Genomic DNA, 25,568 nt, shown 5'->3' with positions numbered 1-25,568 from the left:
TGGCACGCGGGTGTGTTTCCCTTGGCACATATATTTGTGTTCGATCTGGCCATCCCGCACAAGTTCCTTGACGCTCATCCAGCCTTACTTTTCAGATGATCTGTTGTCCATACAGTGCAGCTCCCCCGACCCGGAAAGCTGCTTGATATGTATATTGTGCGATCGCGCAAAATCATCATTTGATCAGGTCTTGATTTTTCGAAGCAGGAGGAGACGAACGATACGAATGTACTTGATTCACAACACGTCATAGCCCCATAGTCCTACGCAGATGGTACATAGCGCATCGCCTTTTCTGTCAATGAATCGAGTGATTGGATGGACAAGCTTCTGAAAGCAGAGTTGCCACGATGAGGGAAAGAAAGTCGGACTCACCGTCACAAGATCATGACCGGAACGGGAAAAAACAACAAAATATGAGCTCTCAGTCAGCGTTTGTTTCGTCCTGTCGTGGTGCAGTTGAAAAAGGCGAGCAGGGATATAATGCCAATGGGGCGTCATGCAGTGAAAACCATGCATCCAACAACATCAGCATAGATCGCTGACTCCGGATGTCTGTCCTTAACTGACATCTGCTTTCGATAGTGTTGCCGCAAGTTGAGGTCCTTGTCGAGAGTCTCGACAAGGACCCCGCGTCAGAAAGTAAAGTAGAGGCTGGACAAGTTTGTTCCTCGGGAGGAGATCGACTTTCGCCATATGGGCTGAACAATTTTTGCAGAAACATCGGAGAGAAGTACACCGTTGCTCACTGGAGCCGAGTAGCAAGATCTTGCGGAAGTAGTTGATGAACTCTTCGACTCCGGCAAAGGCATGCTCCGGATATAAGATGCGAGGGAGTAAGTTGCGAAAAGGCCCGCCTCTAACAGAGCTCGGCTTGCTGAAGGTAGACCATCGTATATTAGCAGTACCCCTTCTACTAGTAGCTGGTTATCAAAGGTAGACCATCGTATATTAGCAGTACCCCTTCTACTAGTAGCTGGTTATCAAATTCATCGAACCTCGCGTCACCGATGACCTTATTGAATAGACACTGAAGCATTCCTCCGTGCACATGCACCAGGATCCGCACGGAGAACAATGAGAAAAGTCGACGGGGAGACAGGTGACATGAGGTGAGTGGCACCTTGAAGCGAATCTTTCCCCTGCAAGCTTGTTCAGAGGCCATGGACATAGATCGTTGCTGCCATTATGACGAGGTTTCCAGACGAAGTTCTGGCTACGACGATATACACACATAGGTCAGGGTGCCGGTAAGACTTAGTATCCAAAGTTGGGGCGTAATCGGGAGCAACGCTGGACTTCGATTCTGCCGATTGGTAGTTCGCTGCCCAGAGTATGAAGAGATGGGAAGAAAGCGCATCGCGTGCAAGCCACAAGTTCCATACTAGTCACAATTCCAAGTTTACATACTATTACTCACACGGGCGGTCATCCCAATTGAAGGTCCGACGGGCCACACCTCGTCTCATCCAGTGTGCTCGAGTCTGGCTCAGCCACCGCAGACATGGCATCCATCATGGACTTTTTCACACCCGACATGTGGGGAAAAACAAGACTTTTCATGCTGAAATCGGGAGTGAACATCCGACTGCTGTAAAGATATCGCAACAAAGGTCCGGTTGCGTGGTCGGAGGTGCACGCTACCAAAGATAGGAGGCTAAACTAAGCCTCAAGGCCTCAACGACCATGCGCCCGACGGCCTGTCATCTTTCCGTGCCTCAGGACGGGATGACACTGCCGAGAGCACACACGCGACGTGAAGATACGGTTTGATCATTTGATGCATGTTGGCCGCTTGTGCGAACGGATACAAGAGGTGGGGCCCTGGGGGGTCAGCCGAGTAGTCCTCGCGAGGTTCAGTCCTACGCTGACACTCACCATGCTGCACAGGGCCGCTCTGGTTCTGGCGTCGCTCCTGGCGGTCTCCGCTCCTGTTCGTGCTCTATGGCCGCTGCCTCGCAACTTGGACGAGGGCACGACCGCTCTTCGTCTCTCACATGGCTTCCACATCACAACAGACGTGGAGAATGCTCCCCAGGATCTGTATGAAGCAGTTGCGCGGACGCAGACGTACCTTTTTAAGGACAATCTGGGACGACTGGTCGTCGGGCGCGGAGCGGGGGATGTCAGCGCGTTTGAGACAGCTGCATACCTGTCTGAGCTGAAACTGTCGCTCAAATCTGGTTCTACCGTACTTTCGATCACGGAGGAGGCTCAGAAGCCCATTGAGGACCGGGATGAGGCGTATAGCCTGGCAGTGCCATCGAATGGTTCTGTTGCGACCATCACGGCCACTTCCACTCTGGGTCTCTTCCGGGGTCTGACGACGTTCGGTCAGCTTTGGTATGAATATGATGGTACCATTTACGCTATGAACACGCCGCTGCAGATCGAGGACTCGCCTGCCTATGTAGGTGATGCTGCAGCTTATGACTCGTATAGTGGCTGATCCCGATCTGCTAGCCTTATCGTGGTTTGCTGCTCGATACAGCGCGTAATTAGTACGTCAGGCGGTTGTTATATGTATATGCATACATGCTCATTGAATGGTAGCTTTGGCGTGTCTGACATCCTCCGCACTTTGGATGCGATGAGCTGGGTGAAGGTGAGTACATAAGCAGAATTCCCTGCGCTTTTCCTGACCACCTCCAAGATCAACCAATTCCACTGGCACGTAGTCGACAGTCAGAGTTTTCCGCTTGAGATCCCTGGATACATGGAGCTTGCTGAATACGGTGCTTACGGGCCGAGCATGGTCTACACCCCGAGCGACATCGAGACTATCGTCTCATATGCCGGAGCGGTGAGCTTGATACAGGTTTTGCATTGGGGGACGGTCCTGATCCTAGGGCTAAACAGCGTGGAATCGATGTTCTAGTGGAGATCGACACCCCAGGCCATACTGCAGCGATTGCTGATGCCCATCCTGACTTCATCGCCTGCAACCAGGCACGTCCTTGGGCCAGTTACGCTAACGGTGCGTCTGCTCCACGCTGCCACCCCATCTGCTCATTGAACTATCTGTCCCCAGAGCCGCCTGCTGGTCAGCTGCGTTTCACCAACGCAACGATCGCAGAGTGGACTGCAGGCATGTTCTCAGAGGTTGCGAAAATGTTCCCATCAACGATGGTCAGCACCGGAGGAGACGAAATCAACACGTACTGTTACGAGATGGACGAAGAGACACAGAAAGACTTGAATACGACTGATCTCTCGTTCAATGATGCATTGGCGGACTTTACGTCGCAAACGCACGCTGCACTCATCGCGGCTGGGAAAACGCCGGCTGTCTGGGAAGGTACGTCCAAGGAATGCTTCGAGATTCCGCTGGAACCTAACATTGCCCCGTTGACAGAGATGGTTCTTGACTACAATCTAACGCTGTCAGACGACACTCTTGTTCTGTGAGCCCCTGGTGTTGTCCAAAAGTCCGGTTCTGTCCGCTCAGACACGCATATATAGGGTCTGGATATCTTCCGAAGATGTCCTTGCTGTGGTCGAGAAAGGATTCCGGGTAATTCATGCCGCATCCAATTATTTGTATTTGGTGAGTGGCTTCTCTCACGCGTGTGTGTGAATCTATCTAATTTTGTGTAGGATTGTGGTGGAGGCGGTTGGGTCGGAGATTATCCAGCCGGGTTGGTGATACTCGCTGACCTGGTTGCTGCTTACCTGCTAACTATGTATGTCACTTTATAGCAACAGCTGGTGTGATCCTTTCAAGACGTGGCAATATACCTACACGTTCGATCCCCTTGCCAATCTGACTTCAGACCAGTATCACCTGGTCGTGGGCGGTAAGTCGATGCATCGCTCTATAGGTAGTGGTGGCAATACGTTGAACTAACCTCGATGTATGCGCAGGCCAACAGAACTTGTGGACTGAACAGTCCAGCCCATCAAACTTGGACCCTATTGTCTGGCCGCGTGCTGCCTCTTCGGCGGAGGTCTTCTGGAGCGGGCCCGGCGGAAACCTGACATCTGCACTCCCGCGTCTGCATGACGTCTCGTTCCGCATGCAGCAGCGCGGCGTCCACTCAATCCCCCTTCAGCCGCTGTGGTGTGCGCTCCATCCCTATGAGTGCGATCTGACTTGGTAGACGCTGTTCTCCTTGAATGGACAGACATTTGTTGTGCTTTGGACTGTAAGGAGCTCATTGTTGTAGATACTAGTGCTAATGGAACATTGAAGACTTGGAAGTGGCTCATTCGTTGATGATCTTTGCGGTGGGAATTGCCGCTTCTGATCATTGTGCTCTACGGTCACATTGCAAACATGCGGGCCTGCGGCATGCGGCAGCTGGTTGAGCTACTTTGCGACAGCGACAGGGGAACTTCGGGAAGTCGATTCATTTCAGGTGTTGTGCAGCACAGTGCATGGCACCTAATGCAATGGAAAAGGGACGAGATCCAATGGCGACACTCGCACGCATCGGTGGTCCTCAGTCACTATTTCGTCTCAAACCGGTGTAACGCACGTGACCGCGTCTTAGCGTCACGTGACCCGTAATGGGGCCACCGGGCTCCCCGCGGGGTAAAGCGGAGTGTAGTATGCTCGTCCGCAGCGGAACAAGTCTTCATCTAGTTATCACCCGACCAGCATCCTAATACCCCCTTTAACGACTTTACGACTCTACGAACTGACTCTCTGTACAATGTCGTTCTCATCCTCGCTGCTTGCCACTTTCCAGATTCTACTGAACACCCCGATGGTGCCACCACCACCGAAACCCGAGACCGTAGAAGTGCAGCTGCATGATTTGTCGCCGTCTGTGTCTGTGGTGAGTGGATGTCTCGTCTGAGGAATGTTGTCTTATTGATCAAGGAGCATAGAGGTCGAGCATGGACAGTGCTTCTTCCTCTGTATCTTCCAATTCCGACGGCTCTTCAGCGATCTCTTCATCATGAGCCACTCCTTACGTATTATTTTCTTCGTCGATGTATCTTACGATTACATTCACGACCTCCTGCTACGACACTTTTCATTACAGTACATTTATATGTTGTTTACGTTGCGCATCGAAAGGCAAATACCATACGTCCGTTGCAGTCCAGGTCTTCGTCCAATGTAATGTGCTTGCTCACCGTATATTTTATATCTTCGCATTCCGTTACACCCACCGCGACGATCGCGATTATTAGATAGCGTCCGACGACTTACAATACATCACAATACATCATAATCCCTCATCGTACAAGTTCCTACACAGCGCAATGTAAAACCTCTCCAGGTCTTGTTTCGTCGCCAGGTCACCACGTTTTCTTCGCTTCTTAATCTTCTCCCGCTCTGACCTGCTGACCTCCAACGGCAAGTTCTGCTTAGCTGGCGGCACCGCCGACAGTGGTTTCAACGAGCCCTGAGCCGGCATCTGCTCGACGATCCAGTCAAACACGGCCGAGAGCTTGTCTGTCGATGACTTGAGCACCTCGTCCGCTTGTTCTTTGTCTGGCTTTCCCCCGCTCTCGGTCGCTTGGTTCTCCCGCTGCCTCTCCTTGCTGATCTCAGCACCGGCCTCTCTAGCTGCCTCTTTCGCCGCTTTCTCCTCGCTCTTCCATAACTGCACGAACCTCGTCCAGTCTGCGATGTTCCACTCGCCGTTTTCCTGTTCTCTCTTGCGCCCATTGTCCTTCTTCCCTTTTCCGCGAGTGATGCTGAGCCCTGGTATAGATACCGATGGAAGTTCCACGTCCAACCCTCGAGCGCCCCGCAAGTCCCAATGGTCGCATCCCTCCATAATGCCGAGGAACTGCCCCCACCGTGCGCTCTGTACGGTGACGAGGCAGTCGTTGCCCCATTCCTCGCTCCGCTCCCAGCGCGGGTCCGACTGTTCACGCAGTCTCTCTCGCTCCCTCTCTTCGAACCCGTCGAGCACTATCTTCGGCAACCACAGCGGATGCCACACGCTCACGTTGTTGATGCGGCCCGCGACGCTGAAGTACTTGACGGCCGGGTTGTCCGGAGTCTGCGGATTGAATACGTGGTTCAGATATGTTGAAGTTAGATTTGCGTATGCGGGCGAGTCGAGCAGGGAGAGGAGAAGAGTCGTGAACGACGATGGCAGCGACGTGATCGATGACAACGGCTTTCCCGACGGAACCTTCTCTTCCTCCGTGTGTAGTGAGTGCGATGAATGGCCCGTTTTGGGATCCATTTCCGCCACTGCATCCCCAGCAGTCTTTGCATGCTCCTTATGATGCAATCGACCGATCCCGATGTGCTCCTGCTCGATAGATACGGTGAGCATCACGGATGAGTATGGCAGGATAGGCAACATACCCTGCACCAGTCCATGAACGGACTGCCTCGGTGAGGCGTCGCAATTGTCGTAAGCGAGAGAGGAATATATTCGGTCGGCCTGATGCGCGAAATCAAGTACCGGCAGTCAAGACCGCCCATGGAATGAGCTATGAAATTGATCCCCTTTCCAACGGCCTTCTCTCTGAGAAATCGATGGAGACTTTCAGCGCGCAAGGCAACTGATCCAGTGCTGGATGAAGCGTGTTGTCATCGCCGGTGTCGCCAACGATAGGGCAGACCGCTGAGATATCCTACCTCGGCACGGACGTGACGATGACCTCGACACCCAGTTTGTCTTGCAGAATGCTGAGCACGTTTGACCAGTAGTGCATTTGCAGCATGGGGATGGCAGAGGGGCCTCGCACGTCAAAACCGTAGAGGCCTGGCTGAATGCTCAATCAACCGGGTTCTGTGTTGCTGGTCATAGTACGTACCATGGCAGAGCCCAATGGGATTGCGGGGCTTCCGGAATGGATCGTAGAGCACAGAGCTTTTCAGATATCGATGCAGGATATCTTCCGCCGGCTCCGTCTCCTGTGGATCGTCGGAGGATGGTGCTTGCTCGGGCTCAGTGTCGTTGACCGGCCTTTCAGACTGCTCGTCCTCGCCTGCTTCCGCGGCATCAGAATGCGGGACCGCTTTATGTTCAGTGTTAATCCATCGTGGCCATTGTATGAATCTGAAGGCCTCCCACAGCTTCAGGGACGTTTCCACCCCCTTCTTCAGGGACGTTTCCTCTCCCGAGACGTCTCTCTGCGACGTTGACTGAGAGAGGCAGTAATGAGAGAGGGACAAGGATACAACGTTCACGACACGTCGAACGTAAGCAAGAACAGGTGCAGGAAGCCAGAGCGTTTGCATCAAAAAAGAAACACGAACGAAGCGGGCTCGGACGAAGCGCTGAAACCAAGCCGACCAAATTCAAGCGCCCATCAATCGTATTTACGTATTTACGCTCATTCTAGAACCTCTCCATGGTCTTCAACCGGATCATCCAGGTCAACCATAGATTAACTCTCTGACAACAGCGACGAAGTTGGTTCACTTCGGCGTCGCTCAGCTTCCAGAATCTTCCCATTTATAGGAATCAACTCGCGATAGCTGCACGGAAACTTTGTAATTCATCGACGATTTGTCCATAGAAGATATGGCAGATTGCGCACTACCTCCGATAGGGAAGATGGGCCATTTTATGCACAACAAGTTGTGCCTGTCAGGTCTGCCGTTCTCTCAGGTAGAGGTTGACTCTTCCCGGTAGGCATTCCAAACATATCAGATTGCCCATAGTCTCAAATCCGATCTATGTTCCCCTGCTCCCAAATCTACTATAGGATCGCCATTGTATTCTACTGCCTCGGAAGTATGGATCTCCTGAACATATTGGAGTCAAAGTCCACTCCCTCAGAACGAGATAGATGGCGGAAGTGGCTATGGGAACAGCAGTCACGTTCGTAGCTCTCCTCTACCTTGAGCTCAGTCGTATATCGGACCGTGATAACAGGCGGACGATACGGCACTGGATTCAAACCTAGCCCCTACATGACTCTCGAGGATGACTCTGTAAGTGTTTGATATGAACAGCGTCTCGTCAAATGACTGACGTACGAACTTGTAGGAAGAAGAGTACTCTGATTACGACACCCCTCACCTCATCATGACATATACAGCCCTACTCTCTTTGGCAATTCTCCGGGACGATTTCTCGCAACTGGACCGCCCTGGTCTTCTCTCGTTTATTCGTGCATGTCAAAGAGAGGATGGCAGGTAGTTTCCTTCACATATTCTCATCTCCCGGTCTTCTCAGCAGGATATATTCAGCTTCTCAGCCCTACCGAACTACGGTGAATCCGATCTACGGACAGTATATTGTGCTTTTGTCATCAGCAGTCTGCTAGATGACTGGTCCGGAATGGACTTGGATAAGGCCATCCAATATATACGGAGGTGTATGGTGGGTTTGCGGAGAAACAGTCGTTCATTTCGGCCCTCTCACACACATGATGTCAGAGTTATGAGGGTGGATACTGTCAGACGCCCTTTGGCGAGGCCTTGGGTGAGAACTTCTCCGGCTCAATTGCACTGTTGCTGAAGTTAAATACAGGGGGAACGACCTATTGTGCCTTGGCGGCCCTCCAAATGGCCCCGTCCACTCCAGCATCTCCACGCGAATGCCGTGTGATGCCTGCCGAGAAAGCCCGCACCGTCCGATGGCTGGTTCAAAATCAGACATCCTCAGGAGGATTCCGAGGACGCACGGGCAAGGCAGCTGATGCTTGCTACTGCTTCTGGTGTGGCGCCTCTTTAAATGTAGTAACTGAAGATCATACGTAGCCGGTGCCAGTTCTAACGTGCGGGTTCCTCGCCAGATCCTTGGTGCAGGAGACCTCGTGGACTCGGTTGCGCTAGCATCTTTCCTGGCGCAGTGTCAGTTCAAGTACGGAGGGATCTCTAAGGCACCTGGAGAACGTTCAGGTGCGACATTCAGTGGCTCCATCACGCGCCCGCCAACTTAGAGTTTTGCTATCTCTCTGACTTTGATGACGAACCTTAGATCCGTATCATACGTATTTGTCGCTTGCAGCCATTGCACTGTACACACCACCCTCCGCAGACGCAACTTGGGAGTTTCCCGCGCTGGATGTGCTGTGGAACGCCACGTCTGACACTTCGAAATGGGCGCGACGGCATGTTCCAGCAAGCTGAACGCAAGTACCAAACGAACCGTCCGTAATCTCCGCTAGTTGCTCTGACAACATCCCTGCACAGATCCTACCGCCTCACTGTGCACATATATAATCTCATATTCCAGCTGTTTGTACTATGTAGACAAATAACGTTACATGGCCGGTGACCATAGGCATGGCAGCGCATCAAGAGTCGAATTTAGAAGGAAGGATAACACTCTATGGCCAAGACACAAGGTCGTCGTTCAGTAATTGTACCATCCTTTGGACACTTCCCTCTGAGAGTGGGAACTAGTATGATAGAGATATGGCTCGTTGGGAGGCTGCGGCTGCGGGGATATTGCATGGTGATTTGCGTGGCTTGGGGACTTCGGTTGCGGACCAGCTATCCAAGTGCCAGGTAAATAGTGGTACGCTTGATTTGCAGGCTGCTCTTGTGGCAGCACTGAATATTCGTATGCCTGGTTCGGGGTCTGTGGCTCCCCTTCCGGAGAGTACTGGCAATACATATCATTTGGGTGCTGTGCCGGTGTCCGAGTTCCGTACTGGTAAGCCCTGCTCGGAGGCAGCGGACAGTGATCGGAGGCTGCGTATTGATATGTTTCAAGTGGCGGCGACACCTGGGCTGCAAACCATTCGTGATCCGTCGACACATATTCCGGATTGGCCCATGGCGGTAGAAAACTCATCAGATCCTGCGCAAGTAGATTAACGGTGAGTCGTTCATGCAATTGATATCGTCTATACTGACCTTCTTAATCCTCTGCACTTCGTCATTCCCGAATCGTTGCCCTGCGATGCTCGCATTGTCTTTCAGATCTAGATCGTTTAGTCTCCACGCGAACTGCTTCGTATCAATTGGGATACTGTTGAGCAGGTGCTGGTCGAAACGCGTGAAAACGGTGCGCAACGCGTGCAAGTATTCGATGGCGCACGATTCCCTGACCAGAATGTCTATGCACTTGTAAACATACCCGGAATGTGCCAGATGTACGACGGACAGATCCGCAATGAATGCCACAGACACCATAGCGTGGGGTAACAGAGACTTCGAGACCCATTCTCGCTTTCCATCGCGTTGACTGGCAGTGATTAAGGACAACTTGTTTCTCTGTTTCAGCCGGGATCTCAGCATCGCCTACAATAGGAAGAGGAACAAGAGTGACTTACAGGCTCCCAACATTCCAAATAGTCATTCAACGCGCATCGATTGAGATAGGTCTCAAAATCATGTTTCGACTCACGGCTCGGCAATTGGTCGTGGACCTCCCGAGCAAAGTGTGCAACCGTCGCTGACTCTTGAGACACATTATCCTCCAGGCAGATGCTAAACGAGGCACCTAGTTGCGACAATTTGCTCGCGTCCCATTGATTGTACATGCTAACAATCCTCGTTGCGTGCATTGCACGCACGTGAGGGTCGGAATTATGTGACCCTTGCCTCATTGCAGACATCCAAGGATACTCATCGAATTCGGTCCTCCTAGTCGAGGTCATAGCTGGCGAGGGAGAATTTTCCCTCGCAAATATCCGTTCGGCCACAGAGGTGTAGGGAACAATAGGGACACGACGGAATAGGAGAAGAGGATCAGTTTCGCGTCCTGGCTCCTGTGGCATTGTGGCGCGATTAAAGTTGACGACGCCAGCCAGAATTGGTGCTTCTTCTGTGTTCCCGTTAGACAATCCTTGCATGGCTGAATGAATGAAGCCTGAGTACTTGTCGACCAGACCGGATGAGTTCGAGTGAGCAGAGGTAGATATGTGTATGTGAGGGCCGTTGACTTCAGGTGGAAGGGAATGACTATGGAGTCTTGTGGTTAGATGCTTTTTATGTATCGCGACCGTGACGGCCAAAGCCTTCTCATCAATATGGCCTTTGAAAAGAAGCACAGGCCACACCGAGCATGTGGTACACTGTTTTATTACAAAAACGTGTTCTGTGTGGCATCAAAGGGACAATATATTCCGATATGAACTCGTGGCAACTCAGTGTGGCCATTGGCCACAACAACAGAATGGTTACAAATGAATGGCCGATACCCGCTTCAGAGTTAGATATGCAACCTTATATTCATCTATACCACCAGATATACATTCAGCGTTGTTCGTGAAAGGATCCAGTTGAGGTCTTGAGAAAGGGAGCCAAAATAACTAGAGTGCCCATCCACTAAAGTGACGTCGGACGCCACCGCCACAGACGCGTCGTGCCAATGAGGCGTCGCATGTGACCGCGAAGGACTTTTCTCTTATTGATTTTGCGTTACGATGCTTTTTGGGAACTTATGACCGAATCGGTGGGCGCGTATCGGTGGATGGCGAATATTGACGTGGCCCCCTCCCGGGCCGTACATCCTCGTGCCTCGCAATTGGCGTCCCGGGCATCCGTGTATCGTGCGAAGCGAACATATCCAGGATTCCGACATAGACCGTGACTTCATTCTTAATTTTGGAGGGGCACGATTGATACGTAGCCTCCATCGAGACAGAGTCAATGGCGAAAGTGGCGATCATCACTGGCGCATCATCCGGTATGTCTATTGTCTATTGATGCTAAAACGACAATGCTGCAATGCGCTCATGTCAAACACATAGGTATCGGGCGTACGAGTGCTATCGCGCTGTCTGAGAAGGGATGGTCAGTCGTCCTCTTCGCGAGACGTCTGGAGAATCTCCTCGAGACGAAGGCTATGTGTGCCGATCCTGAGCAGTGTCTGGCCATCCAGGGAGATGTCACTAGTGAGGAGATGGTGTTAGATCTGTTTCGACAGACCATAAGCCGTTTTGGTTAGTTTTCTCTAGACCTACAACCGTCACGTTTCTCAGTTAAGACCGTAGGTCGGCTTGATTTACTGTTCAATGTAAAGTCTGCGGACGTTGTATACGTCCTGTGCCGACTAATTCATGATGGCAGAATGCTGGCATTAGCGCTCCGCAAATCCCGATCGAGGAGCTGACCCTCTCGCAATTTGAGCAAGTGGTCAATGTCAATCTGGTCGGGACCTTCCTCTGCACACGCGAGGCAGTGAAGATCTTCAAGAGCCAGACACCCCAGGGCGGTACGTGCACCGTGTTGTCCATTATCGTATGGCAAGTTTTCATTAAACATTAAAAAAACATCTAGGACGTATCATCAACAACGGGTCAATCTCTGCATACACCCCTCGTCCGCACTCTACTCCGTACACATCGACCAAGCATGCCGTGTTGGGCATGACAAAATCGACCTTACTGGATGGACGAAAGTTTAACATCACTTGCACGCAGATTGACATCGGTATGCCCCTCCGACTCATTTAGACCTCCATGACATTGAACAGCATCCCATCGCACTAGGAAACGCACAAACGGACATGGCCGGGAGCCATTCGGACGGGGCGATGCAACCCGACGGACGAATAGTTCCCGAGCACATGATGGACGTGAAGCATGTCGGAGATGCGGTCGCGTACATTGCAGGACTCCCACACGAAGTGACAGTCCTCACCTTCAACATAATGTGAGACAATGTACCGCATGCGTGAGTTTCGTGCATCCTAACAAAATCGTTATCACAGGGCCACTAGGATGCCGTTTGTCGGAAGGGGATGACGGATCGAAAGGCTCAATGCATGTGCATATTAAATCGAAATTATACCGGTTGCAAGCAGCAAGTCATCATAATGTTTGTCGCACCGACGGTCAAGTTTTCTTGGTGTGCTTATTCACTCTGCGTTGACCATTAACAGATTGCATATGAGTTGTAATAATAGTTCAGTAGGCTATCAGCTTAGTCGGAATGAAACGCTTTGTAAGTGGCTCTTCAAGCGGAGCTTAAACATAATGTACGATACCAACCAATCGGAGACTCAACAATTCGTCATCTCCTGACCGAATCTCTCCGAGAGCATCGTTTCTGTCGGTGACGAGCTCTTTCTCTCAACGGTTTTGATGGTTTCAAGAACGCTCTCCGTCTCGCTCGGGCGTGCAGTCCGCACAGCACGCGCACAGGTGAGCTTCCCGAAAGCACTACTTTGGGTGCCGTCGACCAAAACTTCCACCGATTCTTAGCGACCGCTGCGGTCGTTTGCGACGGCGGTGAATGTACCCAGCCCCATAACCCTGACTACGACTCTCTCTAACGGTCTGACTGTCGCGACCGAGTCGCATTCTCATGCGCAAACGGCCACCGTCGGCGTCTGGATCGACGCGGGTTCGCGCGCAGAGACAGACAAGACGAACGGCACGGCGCACTTCCTGGAGCACATGGCATTCAAGGGCACGAACCACCGCACCCAGCACGCGCTCGAGCTGGAAGTGGAAAACCTCGGCGCGCACCTGAACGCTTACACTTCGCGTGAGCAGACAGTCTACTACGCGAAGAGCTTCCGCAAGGACGTCGGCACCGCGGTGAACATCATCAGCGACATCCTTCAGAACTCGAAGCTGGACACCACTGCGATCGAGAGAGAGCGTGACGTGATTCTGCGGGAACAGCAGGAGGTGGATAAGCAAATGGAGGAGGTTGTGTTCGACCACCTGCACTCGGTCGCGTTCGCTGGTGTGTTCAGCCCGACATCACGGCTTAAGTATACATAGACACTGATCTTTCGGCGATTTTCTCACAGGCCAGCCCCTTGGTAGGACTATTCTTGGTCCCAAGGCCAACATCTTATCCATCAATCGGGACGACCTCGCGTCGTACATCAAGACAAACTATACCGCCGACCGGATGGTGCTCGTCGGCACGGGTGGTGTCAACCACGAGGAATTAGTGAAGCTTGCTGAGAAGCACTTCTCAGCTCTGCCCGTGTCCTCCAACCCCATTCCCCTTGGCCGCCTCTCGCACCCGAAGACCAAGTTCGTCGGACAGGAGGTGCGTATCCGGGATGACTCGATGTCCACGGCACACATCGCCATCGCTGTGGAGGGTGTTGGCTGGAGCTCGCCCGACTACTTCCCGATGCTTGTTATGCAGTCGATCTTCGGCAACTGGGACCGCTCATTGGGCGCTGCTGGGCTCATGTCTTCTCGCCTATCGCACATTGTCTCGTCGCACAACCTCGCGAACAGCTTCATGTCGTTCTCGACGTCCTATTCGGACACTGGTCTCTGGGGTATCTACCATGTGACGGAGAATTACATGAACATGGACGACCTCGCACACTTCACGTTGAAGGAGTGGACGCGCATGTCGATTGGGCCGACGGAAATTGAGGTTGAGCGAGCAAAGAGTCAGTTGAAGGCGAGCTTGCTGCTCAGCCTTGATGGCACCACTGCGATTGCGGAGGACATTGGACGACAGCTCGTCACCAGCGGCCGCCGCATGACGCCCAAGCAAATTGAGCAGGCTGTCGATGCGGTTACGCCAGAAGAGATCAAGCGGGTGGCGCAAAAGTATCTCTGGGATCAGGATGTGAGTATGCTGATTGCTCATGCCAAGCGAGGCTAACGATGTCTCCAGATTGCTATCGCTGCTATTGGGCCGATTGAGGGTCTCCTGGATTACAATCGCATTCGTGCGGACATGTCATCATTGCTTTACTAGTTTTGAGGCGTGGTGAGCATGATCTGACTCTTCGTAATCTACAGTATACCTGACGGGACAGACGATGTACGCTTAGGAATAGACGTAAAATTAGCTGTTACATCCACTTCGTTGTCTGTGAACTACGGCAGAGGGATTAATACTCCAAACGCGCGCCACCTCTACCTTCAAGGGCTGACTGCATCCAGACAATAGTTAATCTGTGCTGTGTGCTCGCCGCCAAGTTTGGCTTGCCCGTCTTGTCGATCTGGTAGCCACATTCTTTTCAGCTGCTATCGAAGCTGTCGCAAGTCGTAGATCATGAAGACTTCCACAGGATTCCGCACACGATTGTGAGTCCGTTGTTGCAATCGACAGTACTCGTGATTTCGCTAGGCGTGGCTCGCGACCTTGAAGAACATGTCCGCAGTTGGCGTGAAACCTGCATTTCGTAGCGTGGAAGACCGTCTGCCCAGGGCATGTTTTGAAGCCGGTTTCCGGCTCGAAATGCCTACGCTATTGAGAGATCCAGTTTATGACTACTCTATCAGACGGTTTGTGATGAAGTGTAGGAGATTCATGTCAGACATCATGCATCATTCTTCGTCGCACTCGGGAGGCGCGAGTCTCTATGCATCGCTCAGACCGCTGTCTTCTCGCAATCTGCATGTGCAGTCTAAAGGCTCGCACAGTGCTCATAATTACAAGGATGGGCACACGAGAAGTGCGAGTCGGACTCATGCGATTGGCGGTCGGGTGATCTTCCCTATATGGAAATGTCGGTTGACCGGCAATTACAACACCTTATTACTTGGCCTATATGTAGGGCCTTCTTGCCACTACCCCGCATTCCGCTCCGCCGAAACTACCTCAAGATGAGACCCTCAGCAGTACGCTTGCTCAACATTCTGGTGCCCATCAAAAGGCACGTCGTAGCCTGTGGGTGGGGCGGAGAAACGTGGCTAACACGGTCATTGCAGGACGGTTGACTATGCGGTGAAGGTCCGCGTGAATCCCGACCAGAAGGGCGTCGATCTCAATGTCAAGCATTCCATGGTGTGTTTGCACTTGCTTTCAAGAGTCCATCGTCTTGAACGCGTAGACTCTCTCAGAATCCATTTGACGAGATCGGTCCGTATGCTGTGGCACTATGTACCATCGGGACATCGCCTATTGACATGATACCTTCACAGCCATTGAGGAGGCTGTGCGGCTTCGGGAACGTCTGAAGGACCAAGTGAAGTCTATTAAAGTGGTAACGATTGGTCCTTCAAAATCAGCGGAGACCCTTCGTACCGCGCTCGCCATGGGTGCCGACTCGGGCGTCCATGTCGAGATTCCAGACTCCGCCCCCGCCCCCGAACCTCTGGGTATCGCGAAGGCTTTGCGTGCGGTGATTGAGCGCCAGAAGGAGGGCGTGGATCTGGTGATCATGGGCAAGCAGGCAATCGATGACGACGCAGGTCAGACGGGGCAGATGCTTGCGGGTATTATGAACTGGGCGCAGGCGACGTTTGCAAGCAAGGTTGACCTGGACGTTGAGAAGAAGGAGGCTACTGTTATGAGAGAGATTGATGGTGGACTGGAGGAGCTGCGCTGCCGTTTACCTCTCGTCGTTACTACAGATCTTCGGTGAGTGTTCGAGGTGTCCGACAGTAGCATGTTGCTGATTGTGGGTACAAATGCAGCCTTAACGGTGAGGGTTAGCGTTTCGAAACGCTGAAAACCTAGCTGACTCGTGTCCAGAGCCACGATACGCGTCATTGCCTAACATCATGAAGGCGAAGAAAAAGCCAATCGAGAAATTGACACCTGCTGACCTTCAGGTCGACCTCACTCCACGATTGGAGACGGTGAAGGTTACGGAGCCTCCTAAGCGTGCTGGCGGCGGAAAGGTATCGTTTTGCGAAGATCGTTTTCCATTCGTGGACTAACTGTTCAAATAAAAATAGGTTTCGAGCGTGGACGAATTGATTGTGAAACTTAAGGAGGCAGGCATCACTGCGGTGTCATCCTAAGAGGTGCAGACTACTGCTTCGTAGCTGGTGGTCATCCTTGCGTATATGTGTGATGTGGTGGCATCATGGAATCACTATGTGTTATCATCGCATGCATGAATGCAATGTTGTGCACAACCCTGCACTCGACGAGTAGTTTCTAAATATACACGTGGCCGTCGGAAATCATGCCTTTTGATGCTTTGCGGTACGGATCGCTAACCGCAGTCGTTCCAATGATCCGCTCCCAACGTTTCCAGCAGCCAGCCACCATCGCTTCGTCCCGCGCTCGGCTACCTGTACGTGACGCCCATGTCAACTACGAGACATTTCATGTTCCGCACCGATTCTCCTTGGCCATACTTAGCCTTCCGTTGCCTCCATATGAGAGCGTGGATCCTATCCAATAAGTTCTCAGGAATTCGGAAGTCGCTCCCACAATTACGAATTGACGAGAAGAGTAGTGCGGTCAGCGCACCCACCTAGCTTACACCCGCCCACCGTGCGTCTCCTTTCTTAGCGCTATGGACAACCCAGTCGAGAGACAGTTGGCGGACAGCGCGCAAAGTATGGGCATCCCGGCGTCGCCACCGCCATCATGCACCACCCTGAACCCAAATTCGCGCCACAAGGGCTCTCGCGAGAGGGGAGACTCGCCTGCAGAGCCGGATGAAGACCACATGCCTCCTGAGCAGGAGACAGAGACACCACCAGAACCGAGCGTTTCAGGGACCAACGGCTCGCAGAGGAAGGGGAGGAGGAGAAGGAAAGGGCTGGAGCTGCTGTGGCACAAGCTCGATCCAGCATGGACGTTGGAGAACTCGGGAAGCGTTGCACGCGACCACTTGGCATCCGAACGGACATTCCTTGCATATGTGCGGACAAGTCTCGCGATAGCATCTGCGGGAGTCGGTGCGTCCCAGACATGATGCTGGCTTTTGGTCTACTGAACGGGTCTACATCATAACAGCCCTGGTGCAGCTGTTCGCCATTGCCGGAGCCAGCAACGCTGCACTGGCGAGGTACTCGCGGCCACTCGGTGCAACAATTGTCATCATCGGTCTCTGCGTACTCTTCCTCGGTGTCGCGCGATACTTCACGGTGCAATATGCGCTCGTGAAGGGCATGTTCCCTGTCGCCCGTGTCAGCAGTGTGCTGGTTGCCCTCGCGCTCTGCGCTATCATCACTGCTGTGTTCGGGATACTAGTTGGGAATAGAGGCTGAACTGCGATACTTCAGCTTTGCAGGGAAGACGATACCGAAACGTTTTACAGGCATTGGCAAATGCCTGGGGCATTACCTCATGGACCTCACATATCTTCATGACATCTGGGACCGTAACATGGCTCTACTTTAGTACACTATGAATAATAGTTTCTTTGGATTGATCTTCAAACTGGCGGACGACGCACATGCGGCTACCGTCGGTATGTGATCTAATTTCTACAGCTTTAAGCACCAATTTCGCTAGTTTCATCTAAATACAGATCATAGATTCCCGCCCAACCGGAACGTCGAGGAGATTGCATCCTGCACACCTTCCTGCAGGCCCACCTTGCTATGGGCGCCCCAGGAGGTCTCCACGTACACCACTCGACCATAAACTCCGTCAAACTCCTCCATCGTGCCAAAGGCAGGCACCTCTACTTTCCTGACCAACGCAGTCCGTGCTTCCTTGCGCTTGGCCTGCGCCTCGGTGAACGCCGTAAAGCGCTCGTGGGATATTGGTTTCCCAGGCTCGAGCGGGAGCGGGACTTCAGGCGGGAGAAGGGGGCCGAGCAGATGGTCCAGAAGCGTGCGGGAGTGGGAGTGCGGGACCTCCATATCGCTAGTCGAGTGTGCGATCAGCGTTGGCACGTTGAACTCCTGTGAAACGTCAGATAATTCGAAAGCGCTCCAGCCGGTGGGATCACTCACTCGAATGACTGATAGCGTATCATATGCCTCACGCGCGAGGCGTTTAATGAGCTCTGTGCAAGCCAATGTGAACAAACCTCTCGAACAGTGAGCCGAAAATGAACGCTCACTTCGCCCAAGAGCAAAGTTCTGCAAGGGCTGCAGCAACGGGACGCCAAAGAGGTCGTATGTCTCTATCAGCGCGGAGACGCTGGAGAATGGCGCAATCAGCACGATTCCTCTCGGCTTCACGTCTTCTCTCGCCAATTGCGACCCCAGTTTGCTCGCTACACCAGTGCCTAAGCTGTGCCCAATGATGAGCACGTCTTGTGGCCCAGCGCCGTGGTCCATGAGCCAGTTCCACGCTGTGTATGCATCGATCGCGAGGCCAGGTTCGGACGGTATGCCTGCGCTGTCCCCGAAGCCGCGGTAATCGATGGCGAAGATATTCGCTTGCATGCGAGCGGACCATGCAATGTAGTGCTGAATGCGCCAGGTCGTCGAGCGGGACCCAGCAGCACCATGAAAGTAGAGGATCGTGGGGCCAGCATTGATTGCTTCCTCCACTGTTGAGAGGGATGGTTGCGAAGACAGGTACGGTGATGGATGTGAGCGCCGACGCTGTTGATAAAACGGATCCGCAAGGATGAACCATGCACCGAGGGTGACATTATCAGACGTTGTTAGGTTGAGGTTGAGAGTCTTGCCCGCTAGAGCATCGGTGCAGGTGAATGAGTGATCCAACAACCAATGAACACGACTGCCACACAGTTACTGGGTGCCATGCTCCAGCTCTTCATCACCACATCGTGACGCTATAGCAGATCTATTATCACAAGAGGTACTCACGGGCGAGTCCATACCTTTCCGGAACGTCAAACGTGGTGTGCCATGGCTCCGTGATGGCATGCTGATAAGAGACACTGGGACCAATACGTGAGACACGAGTTTGAAATCGAATAATAATGTAGGACGTACTGTCGCTGGATGAAAGGATGCGCAAGAAGGACGACCACCACCACGTATAAGATAGTAGCATAGAATGCGAACTTGTGTGCGCGAGCAAGGAAGCCCAGGCTGGGACGAGTGGAGGGTCTAGTGTCTGCCATCACACAAATCCATCCAGCACTAATTTGATGCTAATCAGAGCTTGAATCTGCAGCAGATTGACAGTCAAATAGAACAAATCTCAAGCAACGGTGGGCAGGATCAGTGAGGCATAGGGCGATGGCGCTGCCACAATTTATGATATTCACCGTGACCGCTTTCCACGATAATATTGTCAGCATGCTCGCTTCCTCTTTTCGAGATATCTAGCTCGCCTCCTCTCTAACATGGAACTGCGCGTAATGGACTATCAAACGGTGACCAGCTGATCAACACTCGTGCCGACGGCGTTTCCACCGCTCTTAGCCAGCTCCACTGACCAGCCTGAGCTGACCAGCAACGGTGGCTTTCTTTGCGAATGCTGCGACCGCTTGCAGGAAACTGGCTGCTCCGAACAAGGTTGCGGGCTCATTTATAGATGGCTGACTCACGACATACCTTTGGTTCTGCTCCAGACGGAGCACGAGCTGATGCTCACGCATACTTGGAGAAGGGGAAAATGTCCTGCACACCTGCGTCCAAATCTCCATCTCTTACGCTCCGTACCAATGACCAGGGCAGGGCAGGCAGGCTGCTGCAACGCCTCGGACGTATCAGAGTGGGAACAGGAATCATACGTGATGTGCGTTCTCGTGCACCCTACTATCTCAGTGACTGGACGGATGCCTGGAACTATCGCGTGGTGCCCGCAATTGTCCTCATTTTCTTTGCCAAGTAAGTCTCATTTTGCAAGTTGTCGCTGGGAGGAGTGGCGAAGTATCCTCTGCTCTAACATAACATTACTCATATGCATCCATAGTGTTCTCCCAGGCATCGCATTCTCGCTCGATCTCATAGAAACAACGAATCAGTATGGGGTATCGGAGGTGCTACTTTCCTCCTTTATGGCTGCGTTCATTTTCTCCATCTTCGGCGCGCAGCCGCTCTGCATTGCTGGTGTCACAGGCCCTATCACTGTTCTGAACAAGACAATATACAACATCATAGAACGGCAACCTGACGCCCCAAACTACTTGCAATTCGTTGGATGGGTGTATCTATGGGGTGCTATACTGCACTGGATAACAGCAGCCCTCAACTGTGAGTGACCATGTTATGCATCTTATAGCATTGCGGTTGATCACTCTCAAGGGTGCAACTTCTTGCAATACGTTACATTGTTCTCTTGCGACACCTTTGGCTTCTACGTTTCCTGGGTGTATCTGCAATATGGAGTGCAAGTCGTCACACGAGAATTTCCTTCTACTTCGGAGCCCTCGGACACCCTAGACGGTGCCTTCGTTGGCATCATACTTGCTCTACTAATGCTCGTCGCGTCCTTCTTGTTCCGTAGCCTGTCACAGTCTGCGTACTTTCACCGCCATGTGCGCCGATTCTTCGCCGACTATGGGATGCCGATATCGCTTGTGGCCTCTTCCGCCATGGCGTACTGGGGTCGCCTCGACGCTTCCCACCCAAGCACGCTGCCGACCGGTCGTGCATTTCAGCCTGCGAATGGCAGGGCCTGGCTAGTCCGCTTCTGGGAACTGGATGGCAAGTGGGTCGGCATCGCTTTCCCGTTTGGTGTCGTATTGTGGGTGCTGTTCTTCTTTGACCACAATGTCTCAGTAAGTGTTGCATGCTTTCGTCATCGCTGTGTCCGTTGAGAGCCTGTTCTAGTCCCTCATGGCCCAAGGTACTGCGTTCCCGCTACGGAAACCGCCCGGTTTCCATTACGATTTCTTCCTGCTTGGAATCACAACCTTCATCGCTGGGCTACTCGGCTTACCTGCACCAAATGGCCTGATCCCTCAAGCTCCCATTCATACAACCTCTCTGCTCATCATGGGACACCCGGAGAAGAAGGACGTGGAGGAAGACCAGAATAGACAGTCGTTTAACCGCTCAGTACGTCAAGAGAAACGCCGCGTCGCGGTCCAGGAAGACGAGGAGGTGCAGCGTGTCACGTCGCGGCGATCGTTCTTTGAGCCAGAGCTAGAGCCGGATCCTACACGATCTCGGGATGGGGATGGGGACGTGCGGCGGAATGAGATCCCCATTGCTGTCGTTGAGCAGCGTGCCTCGAACCTCGCTCAAGGAGCGCTGTGCCTCGTCTTGTTGACGCGCCCTTTCTTGCATGTGCTGCACCTGATCCCGCGAGGAGTACTGGCGGGTCTGTTGTGAGTTTGTCGTCGATGTGCTGAGCGATGCGGTACTAACTTTCGCGGGCTTCAGCTGGTACATGGGTGCAGATGCATTGCAAGGGAATGGTATCACGCGCAAGATACTGTATTTCTTCCAGGACAAGGCACTCACTCCGGCAGACGAGCCCCTCCGCAAGGTTCGCAAGTCGCGCATCCTGCTGTTCGTCGCGGTGCAGCTCGCTAGCTTCGGGGCTACGTTCGCCGTCACGCAGACCATCGGTAAGTCAGCGACTCACCCTAGCCGGGGCTCTCAAACTCATTGTTCGTAGCTGCAATTGGCTTCCCTGTAATCATATTCATGCTGATACCCTTGCGGACGCTGGTCATTCCCCGATTTCCGTTTACTGCCGAGGAGTTAGCGATACTGGACGGGCCCACTGCGTCTCCATTTGTGAGTACGAGTGCTTTCGTTGCCGCATAACAAGGGCGGAGAAACTCATGGAAAAGATGTTTCCTTCCCCAGACGATGGAGTCCGTTGGCGGAGCAAATTGATATGCTTGGTATAGAGTGCGGTTGCACGCTCCAGGCTACCGTCGTAATCTTCCGTGTTAATTGCGTAAGACTGTCGCTGTCCACATGCTGTATCTTTCCGGACTTTCTTGGTGCGGCCATACAGTGAAAGCCACGAGCACAGCAGTCAGTCCTTAAGTCTGGGGCGTCTAAGGTATCGTTCGCACATGCAATCTATGATCGAACAGAGAATAAGTAACTTCCCCATTCTGAACTACATCAGTGTATTGCCGTCATTCAGGACGCCTTCCTTAGCATAAATTAGCGGCGCGAACGATTTACCCGTCGCGAACCAGCGCGAACCGTCAGGAGCACGAAACAATATGACTCGCACGAAGTTAAAAAAAATCTATCGCTTGCATATTCAATTGCAAAGTCAGAACATCCATAATGACGAGACAAAATCACCGCAGACAAGGGGTCAAAGATACAACACCGTCTTTCTTCAACACAACACCCGCTTTCCGAGCTTTTGCGATGTATTTCTTGAGTCCTGGAACGCCGGCCTCTGCATAGATCATTGGAAAATGTTGCGTGATAATTGACTGCAACTCCGAACGCTCGACCCCAGGGAAACCTTTCTGCATTCGTTCCTTTAGAATCTGGACCAAAGGCCTAAAATGAGATGGCACGTTGGTCTCAAGTTCCATCTTGGCCTTCCGTTTCTTATCTGACAAGTGCTCAGCCAGAAAGGCTTGGCATTGAGCAGAAACAATTCACCTGTGAGGGAGATTGCAGCTTTGCTTTCACCGATCTTGAATGCATTAATCACCTCCTGTGTTCACCAGTGCGTGTTGAGATAGGTACGGTCTCAAATTGATCATCTAATACGCACATCAGTAGTCTTCAGTTTCTCGTGGGCCGCGACTTTGCCTGGGAGGGATTCGCCAGGAGTCGACTTGCATACCTAGAAATGGTATTCACGGTCAGTTCATCACAAACATGACATTGACAGTCACACATTTTCAGCGATCCCATCTCGCCATGTCCACACTTCGGTGGTCTGCGACATCATGTACGTCTGCTTTGTATTCGCAGGAGTGACCACGATCATCTTGTAGCCTCTGAGACTCAATTTTGACACAGCACCGAGATAACCCGAGTCCCCGGAGATCAGAACGATCGTCGCAGGAGGCGAATTGTCGAGTGCGAATTCGTAGAGATCGGCTGGCAACACAGTCAGAGTATACCGTATGACTTGGTGACGAATGACCTGTGACTGACTGATGATTCCTTTGTCCACCACCTCCCTCCGGCCCGCATGCGGACAGTCTATGAGATCAATTCCAAGTTCTCTCAATGCCGCTCCGAACGCGACCCCTTCGGAACTCTTTCGGAGAGTACTATCCATATACGCTCGTAAGGCTTTCACTGTCCCGTAAGTTTGTGCAAACGTGCATAGAGTGCGGACAATGGGCGAAGCTTTCACATTTGATGCCGGCAGCCCAACATTTTCTGGTACCACATACCGTCAGCACTAACTGAAACACGTTGAAGGCTCGATGTGGCATCAACATACCAAAATCCCAAAAAATCCCAACAGATTGCCGCTTCTGAGAATCGATAGCTGGCTCGGAGCGTGCGGCGTCTACTTCAATGCTGCCTTCCACATTCATAGGACTTGCAGGGATGCTAAAGGTTCGGAGACTACCTACATCGATGGCCGACAGATTGGTTCCTGATGAACGGGAGGAACGATGCCATAGAGGCATGGCTGCCGTGGCAACAGGAAACAGTCTGTGAATGCGACGCAGGCATCGCGAGTTGGAGCGGACGTTTGCGTACATACGAGGTTGTGTAAGAACTGGGCAGAGCCAGAGAAAGCGCACCAAAGCAATGTGACCCACGGAAGTCCGAACCATCTCCAGTATCTGTCACGCTGCCAGCAGGCGCTTCGGTATCGCCACCTGTTTCAACGAGGTGCTCTGTCCGGTCAGTATAAATGGCACGGCGGGCGCTTACATCTGTGCGGGCTGGGGGCGTCGGCGCTACTACATCCGCACGCCCAGGTCCGAATGACCTGAGAGTGTGTGTCTCTGGATCGGGAGCGGAGAGTTGAAGTTGTATGTAAGGATAGTACATAGGTCCGCCAGTTACATTATAAAAGATTACAAGGAGTGGGGCATATTGTAACTAGAGCATGTTATCGGCTATGAAACATTGACACGCTGTGCGACGAGGCGAGCACATGCCGCGCATGCTCGCTCACCTACAGCATCTGGGGAGAAACCGGAACACCACTCCCTCACTATGTTAGCCATTACTTAAAGGAATGGGTTGTGAGGACGCACGCTTCACCAATGGCACAGCTTTCGCGGCGGGTGTAATCGCAGAATGCGAAGAAGCACTTGAGACATGAAACGGGAAGCTGGCAACGAGTGCAGGTTCCAAAGAGGCAGCATGTTCGAAGACAACGGAGCCACAGTATTATAAGCGAGCACCATCGGCAACACCATGGGGAGTTGATGGTAGTTCGCATGCAGCGAATACGTTAGAGCAAACAGCAGTATCCCCTTTGGACAGACGAGGGGATGGTCCAAACACGACAGACACGCGGGCGAGACGACGGCAATACACACAGACAGCAAGATGTGGGCGGGACACACGGCCAAGCGAGAAACAGCATGAGGAGAACGATAAATGGTGGACAGTGTAACGTGACGACGGACAGACGACGAGGAAGACGGCCGCACGAAGACAAGGAACGAAAAAGGGGTCGAGGAAGGGCGGGGATCGATCCCCCGCCACAAGCGCGCAAAACGGGGTACGCATTCAGCCGAGTGACATACTTGCTCTCTATGAAGGGTCATTCGGAATCTGCGATTGAGATACCGGGTGACTGACAGACGGTCCCATACATGCTGTGGATGGCGGAGAGCCAGAAGCATTCATAGCCACGTTTTGCCCAGTTGTGCTGTTTATACTGTCATATTGCACCAGAACACCATCGGTGGTCCGTAACAGGATAGGCTCACTTCCATTCTTACCTGAGCACTCTGAACAGATATCATCATTGCAATCCTCCGCAGCGAGCAGACATGCGTGGGAGCCATGCAGAATGAGATCAACTTTGTCATTAGCGCACAGCACTTTGACAGGAGACTGAGTTCGATCAATACTTACGAGCCTCTTCGTCGTTCAAACTCATACTCATCATGCAGGTTAACCACGAGACATCATTGACTCGATATTGTAGGCATTGAGCAGAACCGGGCGCCGCTTTGATGGCAGCTAGATTTCTGTGAGAATAAGCGGCGTTGAACGTGATTTTGGTGCGGGGAGTATCCCGGTTCGTTGAAATCGCTCACTTCCGCTCGGCATTGCACGATTATAAGCTGATTGATTGCTTGTTCGCAATATCTGTCGCTTATATGAGAGGAAAGCGTGAT

General features: G+C 52.4%; 14 protein-coding genes across 14 annotated transcripts; 8 read left to right on the top strand and 6 right to left on the bottom strand.

Moving 5' to 3' along the window:
• The first annotated feature begins 1,480 nt into the window (after nt 1-1,480).
• On the top strand, nt 1,481-4,206 carry LAESUDRAFT_720142 (glycoside hydrolase family 20 protein). The gene is made up of 11 exons (XM_040907766.1): nt 1,481-2,410; nt 2,464-2,501; nt 2,554-2,605; nt 2,654-2,803; nt 2,860-2,977; nt 3,032-3,298; nt 3,356-3,404; nt 3,463-3,547; nt 3,598-3,638; nt 3,700-3,797; nt 3,865-4,206. Exons 1-11 carry the CDS (start codon nt 1,880-1,882, stop codon nt 4,098-4,100), a joined length of 1,665 nt encoding a protein of 554 aa, XP_040769818.1. The 5' UTR covers nt 1,481-1,879; the 3' UTR covers nt 4,101-4,206.
• Nucleotides 4,207-5,161: 955 nt separating this feature from the next.
• On the bottom strand, nt 5,162-6,827 carry LAESUDRAFT_169475 (lipase). Its single transcript, XM_040901431.1, has 4 exons — nt 6,733-6,827; nt 6,554-6,684; nt 6,278-6,488; nt 5,162-6,221 (listed from the first exon to the last, which is right to left on the bottom strand). The coding sequence occupies exons 1-4, from the start codon at nt 6,733-6,735 to the stop codon at nt 5,178-5,180; spliced, it is 1,389 nt and encodes a 462-aa protein (XP_040769817.1). The 5' UTR covers nt 6,736-6,827; the 3' UTR covers nt 5,162-5,177.
• A 444-nt stretch (nt 6,828-7,271) lies between these two features.
• LAESUDRAFT_720140 (terpenoid cyclases/Protein prenyltransferase) lies at nt 7,272-9,348 on the top strand. The gene is made up of 9 exons (XM_040907765.1): nt 7,272-7,552; nt 7,630-7,745; nt 7,800-7,858; nt 7,914-8,062; nt 8,117-8,249; nt 8,306-8,351; nt 8,400-8,605; nt 8,665-8,770; nt 8,850-9,348. The coding sequence occupies exons 1-9, from the start codon at nt 7,446-7,448 to the stop codon at nt 8,999-9,001; spliced, it is 1,074 nt and encodes a 357-aa protein (XP_040769816.1). The 5' UTR covers nt 7,272-7,445; the 3' UTR covers nt 9,002-9,348.
• LAESUDRAFT_720139 (uncharacterized protein) lies at nt 8,923-9,502 on the bottom strand. The gene is made up of 2 exons (XM_040907764.1): nt 9,065-9,502; nt 8,923-9,003 (listed from the first exon to the last, which is right to left on the bottom strand). The coding sequence occupies exon 1, from the start codon at nt 9,489-9,491 to the stop codon at nt 9,228-9,230; it is 264 nt and encodes an 87-aa protein (XP_040769815.1). The 5' UTR covers nt 9,492-9,502; the 3' UTR covers nt 8,923-9,003; nt 9,065-9,227.
• Nucleotides 9,493-10,674, bottom strand: LAESUDRAFT_710614 (uncharacterized protein; the record flags this gene model as incomplete). The annotated part of the gene is made up of 5 exons (XM_040906778.1): nt 9,493-9,568; nt 9,616-9,677; nt 9,734-9,862; nt 9,957-10,120; nt 10,227-10,674. 5 exons carry the CDS (start codon nt 10,672-10,674, stop codon nt 9,493-9,495), a joined length of 879 nt encoding a protein of 292 aa, XP_040769814.1.
• Nucleotides 10,675-11,335: 661 nt separating this feature from the next.
• On the top strand, nt 11,336-12,791 carry LAESUDRAFT_691357 (short-chain dehydrogenase/reductase SDR). The gene is made up of 7 exons (XM_040906087.1): nt 11,336-11,510; nt 11,575-11,766; nt 11,818-11,840; nt 11,894-12,038; nt 12,104-12,256; nt 12,316-12,478; nt 12,537-12,791. The coding sequence occupies exons 1-7, from the start codon at nt 11,474-11,476 to the stop codon at nt 12,568-12,570; spliced, it is 747 nt and encodes a 248-aa protein (XP_040769813.1). The 5' UTR covers nt 11,336-11,473; the 3' UTR covers nt 12,571-12,791.
• Nucleotides 12,792-12,909: 118 nt separating this feature from the next.
• Nucleotides 12,910-14,506, top strand: LAESUDRAFT_641087 (uncharacterized protein; the record flags this gene model as incomplete). The annotated part of the gene is made up of 4 exons (XM_040903643.1): nt 12,910-12,969; nt 13,030-13,519; nt 13,587-14,374; nt 14,423-14,506. The coding sequence occupies 4 exons, from the start codon at nt 12,910-12,912 to the stop codon at nt 14,504-14,506; spliced, it is 1,422 nt and encodes a 473-aa protein (XP_040769812.1).
• A 232-nt stretch (nt 14,507-14,738) lies between these two features.
• LAESUDRAFT_169348 (uncharacterized protein) lies at nt 14,739-15,560 on the top strand. The gene has a single exon (XM_040901429.1). The coding sequence runs from the start codon at nt 14,906-14,908 to the stop codon at nt 15,362-15,364; it is 459 nt and encodes a 152-aa protein (XP_040769811.1). The 5' UTR covers nt 14,739-14,905; the 3' UTR covers nt 15,365-15,560.
• On the top strand, nt 15,361-16,503 carry LAESUDRAFT_691352 (electron transfer flavo protein, beta subunit; the record flags this gene model as incomplete). Its single annotated transcript, XM_040906086.1, has 7 exons — nt 15,361-15,428; nt 15,466-15,541; nt 15,598-15,616; nt 15,679-16,117; nt 16,174-16,181; nt 16,232-16,380; nt 16,438-16,503. 7 exons carry the CDS (start codon nt 15,361-15,363, stop codon nt 16,501-16,503), a joined length of 825 nt encoding a protein of 274 aa, XP_040769810.1.
• Nucleotides 16,504-17,162: 659 nt separating this feature from the next.
• On the top strand, nt 17,163-17,706 carry LAESUDRAFT_640935 (uncharacterized protein; the record flags this gene model as incomplete). Its single annotated transcript, XM_040903632.1, has 2 exons — nt 17,163-17,394; nt 17,453-17,706. The coding sequence occupies 2 exons, from the start codon at nt 17,163-17,165 to the stop codon at nt 17,704-17,706; spliced, it is 486 nt and encodes a 161-aa protein (XP_040769809.1).
• Nucleotides 17,707-17,970: 264 nt separating this feature from the next.
• LAESUDRAFT_641036 (alpha/beta-hydrolase) lies at nt 17,971-19,487 on the bottom strand (the record flags this gene model as incomplete). The annotated part of the gene is made up of 5 exons (XM_040903640.1): nt 17,971-18,348; nt 18,400-18,452; nt 18,510-19,088; nt 19,228-19,301; nt 19,357-19,487. 5 exons carry the CDS (start codon nt 19,485-19,487, stop codon nt 17,971-17,973), a joined length of 1,215 nt encoding a protein of 404 aa, XP_040769808.1.
• Nucleotides 19,488-19,984: 497 nt separating this feature from the next.
• On the top strand, nt 19,985-22,161 carry LAESUDRAFT_640800 (uncharacterized protein; the record flags this gene model as incomplete). The annotated part of the gene is made up of 7 exons (XM_040903621.1): nt 19,985-20,199; nt 20,285-20,565; nt 20,617-21,092; nt 21,145-21,644; nt 21,700-21,887; nt 21,938-22,059; nt 22,132-22,161. The coding sequence occupies 7 exons, from the start codon at nt 19,985-19,987 to the stop codon at nt 22,159-22,161; spliced, it is 1,812 nt and encodes a 603-aa protein (XP_040769807.1).
• A 356-nt stretch (nt 22,162-22,517) lies between these two features.
• On the bottom strand, nt 22,518-24,107 carry LAESUDRAFT_720133 (uncharacterized protein). The gene is made up of 6 exons (XM_040907763.1): nt 23,699-24,107; nt 23,404-23,634; nt 23,141-23,346; nt 23,015-23,086; nt 22,900-22,954; nt 22,518-22,849 (listed from the first exon to the last, which is right to left on the bottom strand). The coding sequence occupies exons 1-6, from the start codon at nt 24,039-24,041 to the stop codon at nt 22,584-22,586; spliced, it is 1,173 nt and encodes a 390-aa protein (XP_040769806.1). The 5' UTR covers nt 24,042-24,107; the 3' UTR covers nt 22,518-22,583.
• Nucleotides 24,108-24,132: 25 nt separating this feature from the next.
• LAESUDRAFT_169104 (uncharacterized protein) lies at nt 24,133-25,179 on the bottom strand. Its single transcript, XM_040901428.1, has one exon. It carries the CDS (start codon nt 25,065-25,067, stop codon nt 24,474-24,476), a length of 594 nt encoding a protein of 197 aa, XP_040769805.1. The 5' UTR covers nt 25,068-25,179; the 3' UTR covers nt 24,133-24,473.
• Between the last annotated feature and the right edge of the window lie 389 nt (nt 25,180-25,568).

The sequence above is a fragment of the Laetiporus sulphureus genome (assembly GCF_001632365.1).
Source record: "Laetiporus sulphureus 93-53 unplaced genomic scaffold LAESUscaffold_2, whole genome shotgun sequence".
Taxonomy (NCBI): Eukaryota; Fungi; Basidiomycota; class Agaricomycetes; order Polyporales; family Laetiporaceae; genus Laetiporus; species Laetiporus sulphureus.
This window is presented reverse-complemented; position numbering and strand designations above follow the sequence as displayed.

Excerpts from the sequence above, each read along its gene's own strand:
- LAESUDRAFT_169348 (XM_040901429.1), top strand. The coding sequence starts at position 14,906 with ATGTCCGCAGTTGGCGTGAAACCTGCATTTCGTAGCGTGGAAGACCGT.
- LAESUDRAFT_720133 (XM_040907763.1), bottom strand. The coding sequence starts at position 24,041 with ATGGTTCGGACTTCCGTGGGTCACATTGCTTTGGTGCGCTTTCTCTGG. Across the intron at positions 23,635-23,698 it reads TGGGATTTTTTGGGATTTTG|AAAATGTTGGGCTGCCGGCA; the intron begins GTATGTTGATGC and ends ATGTGGTACCAG. Across the intron at positions 22,955-23,014 it reads AGAAACTGAAGACTACTGAT|GAGGTGATTAATGCATTCAA; the intron begins GTGCGTATTAGA and ends TGGTGAACACAG.
- LAESUDRAFT_720142 (XM_040907766.1), top strand. The coding sequence starts at position 1,880 with ATGCTGCACAGGGCCGCTCTGGTTCTGGCGTCGCTCCTGGCGGTCTCC. Across the intron at positions 2,978-3,031 it reads TTGGGCCAGTTACGCTAACG|AGCCGCCTGCTGGTCAGCTG; the intron begins GTGCGTCTGCTC and ends ATCTGTCCCCAG. Across the intron at positions 3,548-3,597 it reads CATCCAATTATTTGTATTTG|GATTGTGGTGGAGGCGGTTG; the intron begins GTGAGTGGCTTC and ends AATTTTGTGTAG.
- LAESUDRAFT_691357 (XM_040906087.1), top strand. The coding sequence starts at position 11,474 with ATGGCGAAAGTGGCGATCATCACTGGCGCATCATCCG. Across the intron at positions 11,511-11,574 it reads CATCACTGGCGCATCATCCG|GTATCGGGCGTACGAGTGCT; the intron begins GTATGTCTATTG and ends TCAAACACATAG. Across the intron at positions 12,039-12,103 it reads GAGCCAGACACCCCAGGGCG|GACGTATCATCAACAACGGG; the intron begins GTACGTGCACCG and ends AAAAACATCTAG.
- LAESUDRAFT_169475 (XM_040901431.1), bottom strand. Across the intron at positions 6,489-6,553 it reads ATCGTCACGTCCGTGCCGAG|CACTGGATCAGTTGCCTTGC; the intron begins GTAGGATATCTC and ends CGCTTCATCCAG. Across the intron at positions 6,222-6,277 it reads CGTTCATGGACTGGTGCAGG|GAGCACATCGGGATCGGTCG; the intron begins GTATGTTGCCTA and ends TCTATCGAGCAG.
- LAESUDRAFT_169104 (XM_040901428.1), bottom strand. The coding sequence starts at position 25,067 with ATGCTTCTGGCTCTCCGCCATCCACAGCATGTATGGGACCGTCTGTCA.
- LAESUDRAFT_720139 (XM_040907764.1), bottom strand. The coding sequence starts at position 9,491 with ATGTATTGCCAGTACTCTCCGGAAGGGGAGCCACAGACCCCGAACCAG.
- LAESUDRAFT_720140 (XM_040907765.1), top strand. The coding sequence starts at position 7,446 with ATGGCAGATTGCGCACTACCTCCGATAGGGAAGATGGGCCATTTTATG. Across the intron at positions 7,553-7,629 it reads GTAGAGGTTGACTCTTCCCG|GATCGCCATTGTATTCTACT; the intron begins GTAGGCATTCCA and ends AATCTACTATAG. Across the intron at positions 8,352-8,399 it reads GCCCTTTGGCGAGGCCTTGG|GGGGAACGACCTATTGTGCC; the intron begins GTGAGAACTTCT and ends AGTTAAATACAG.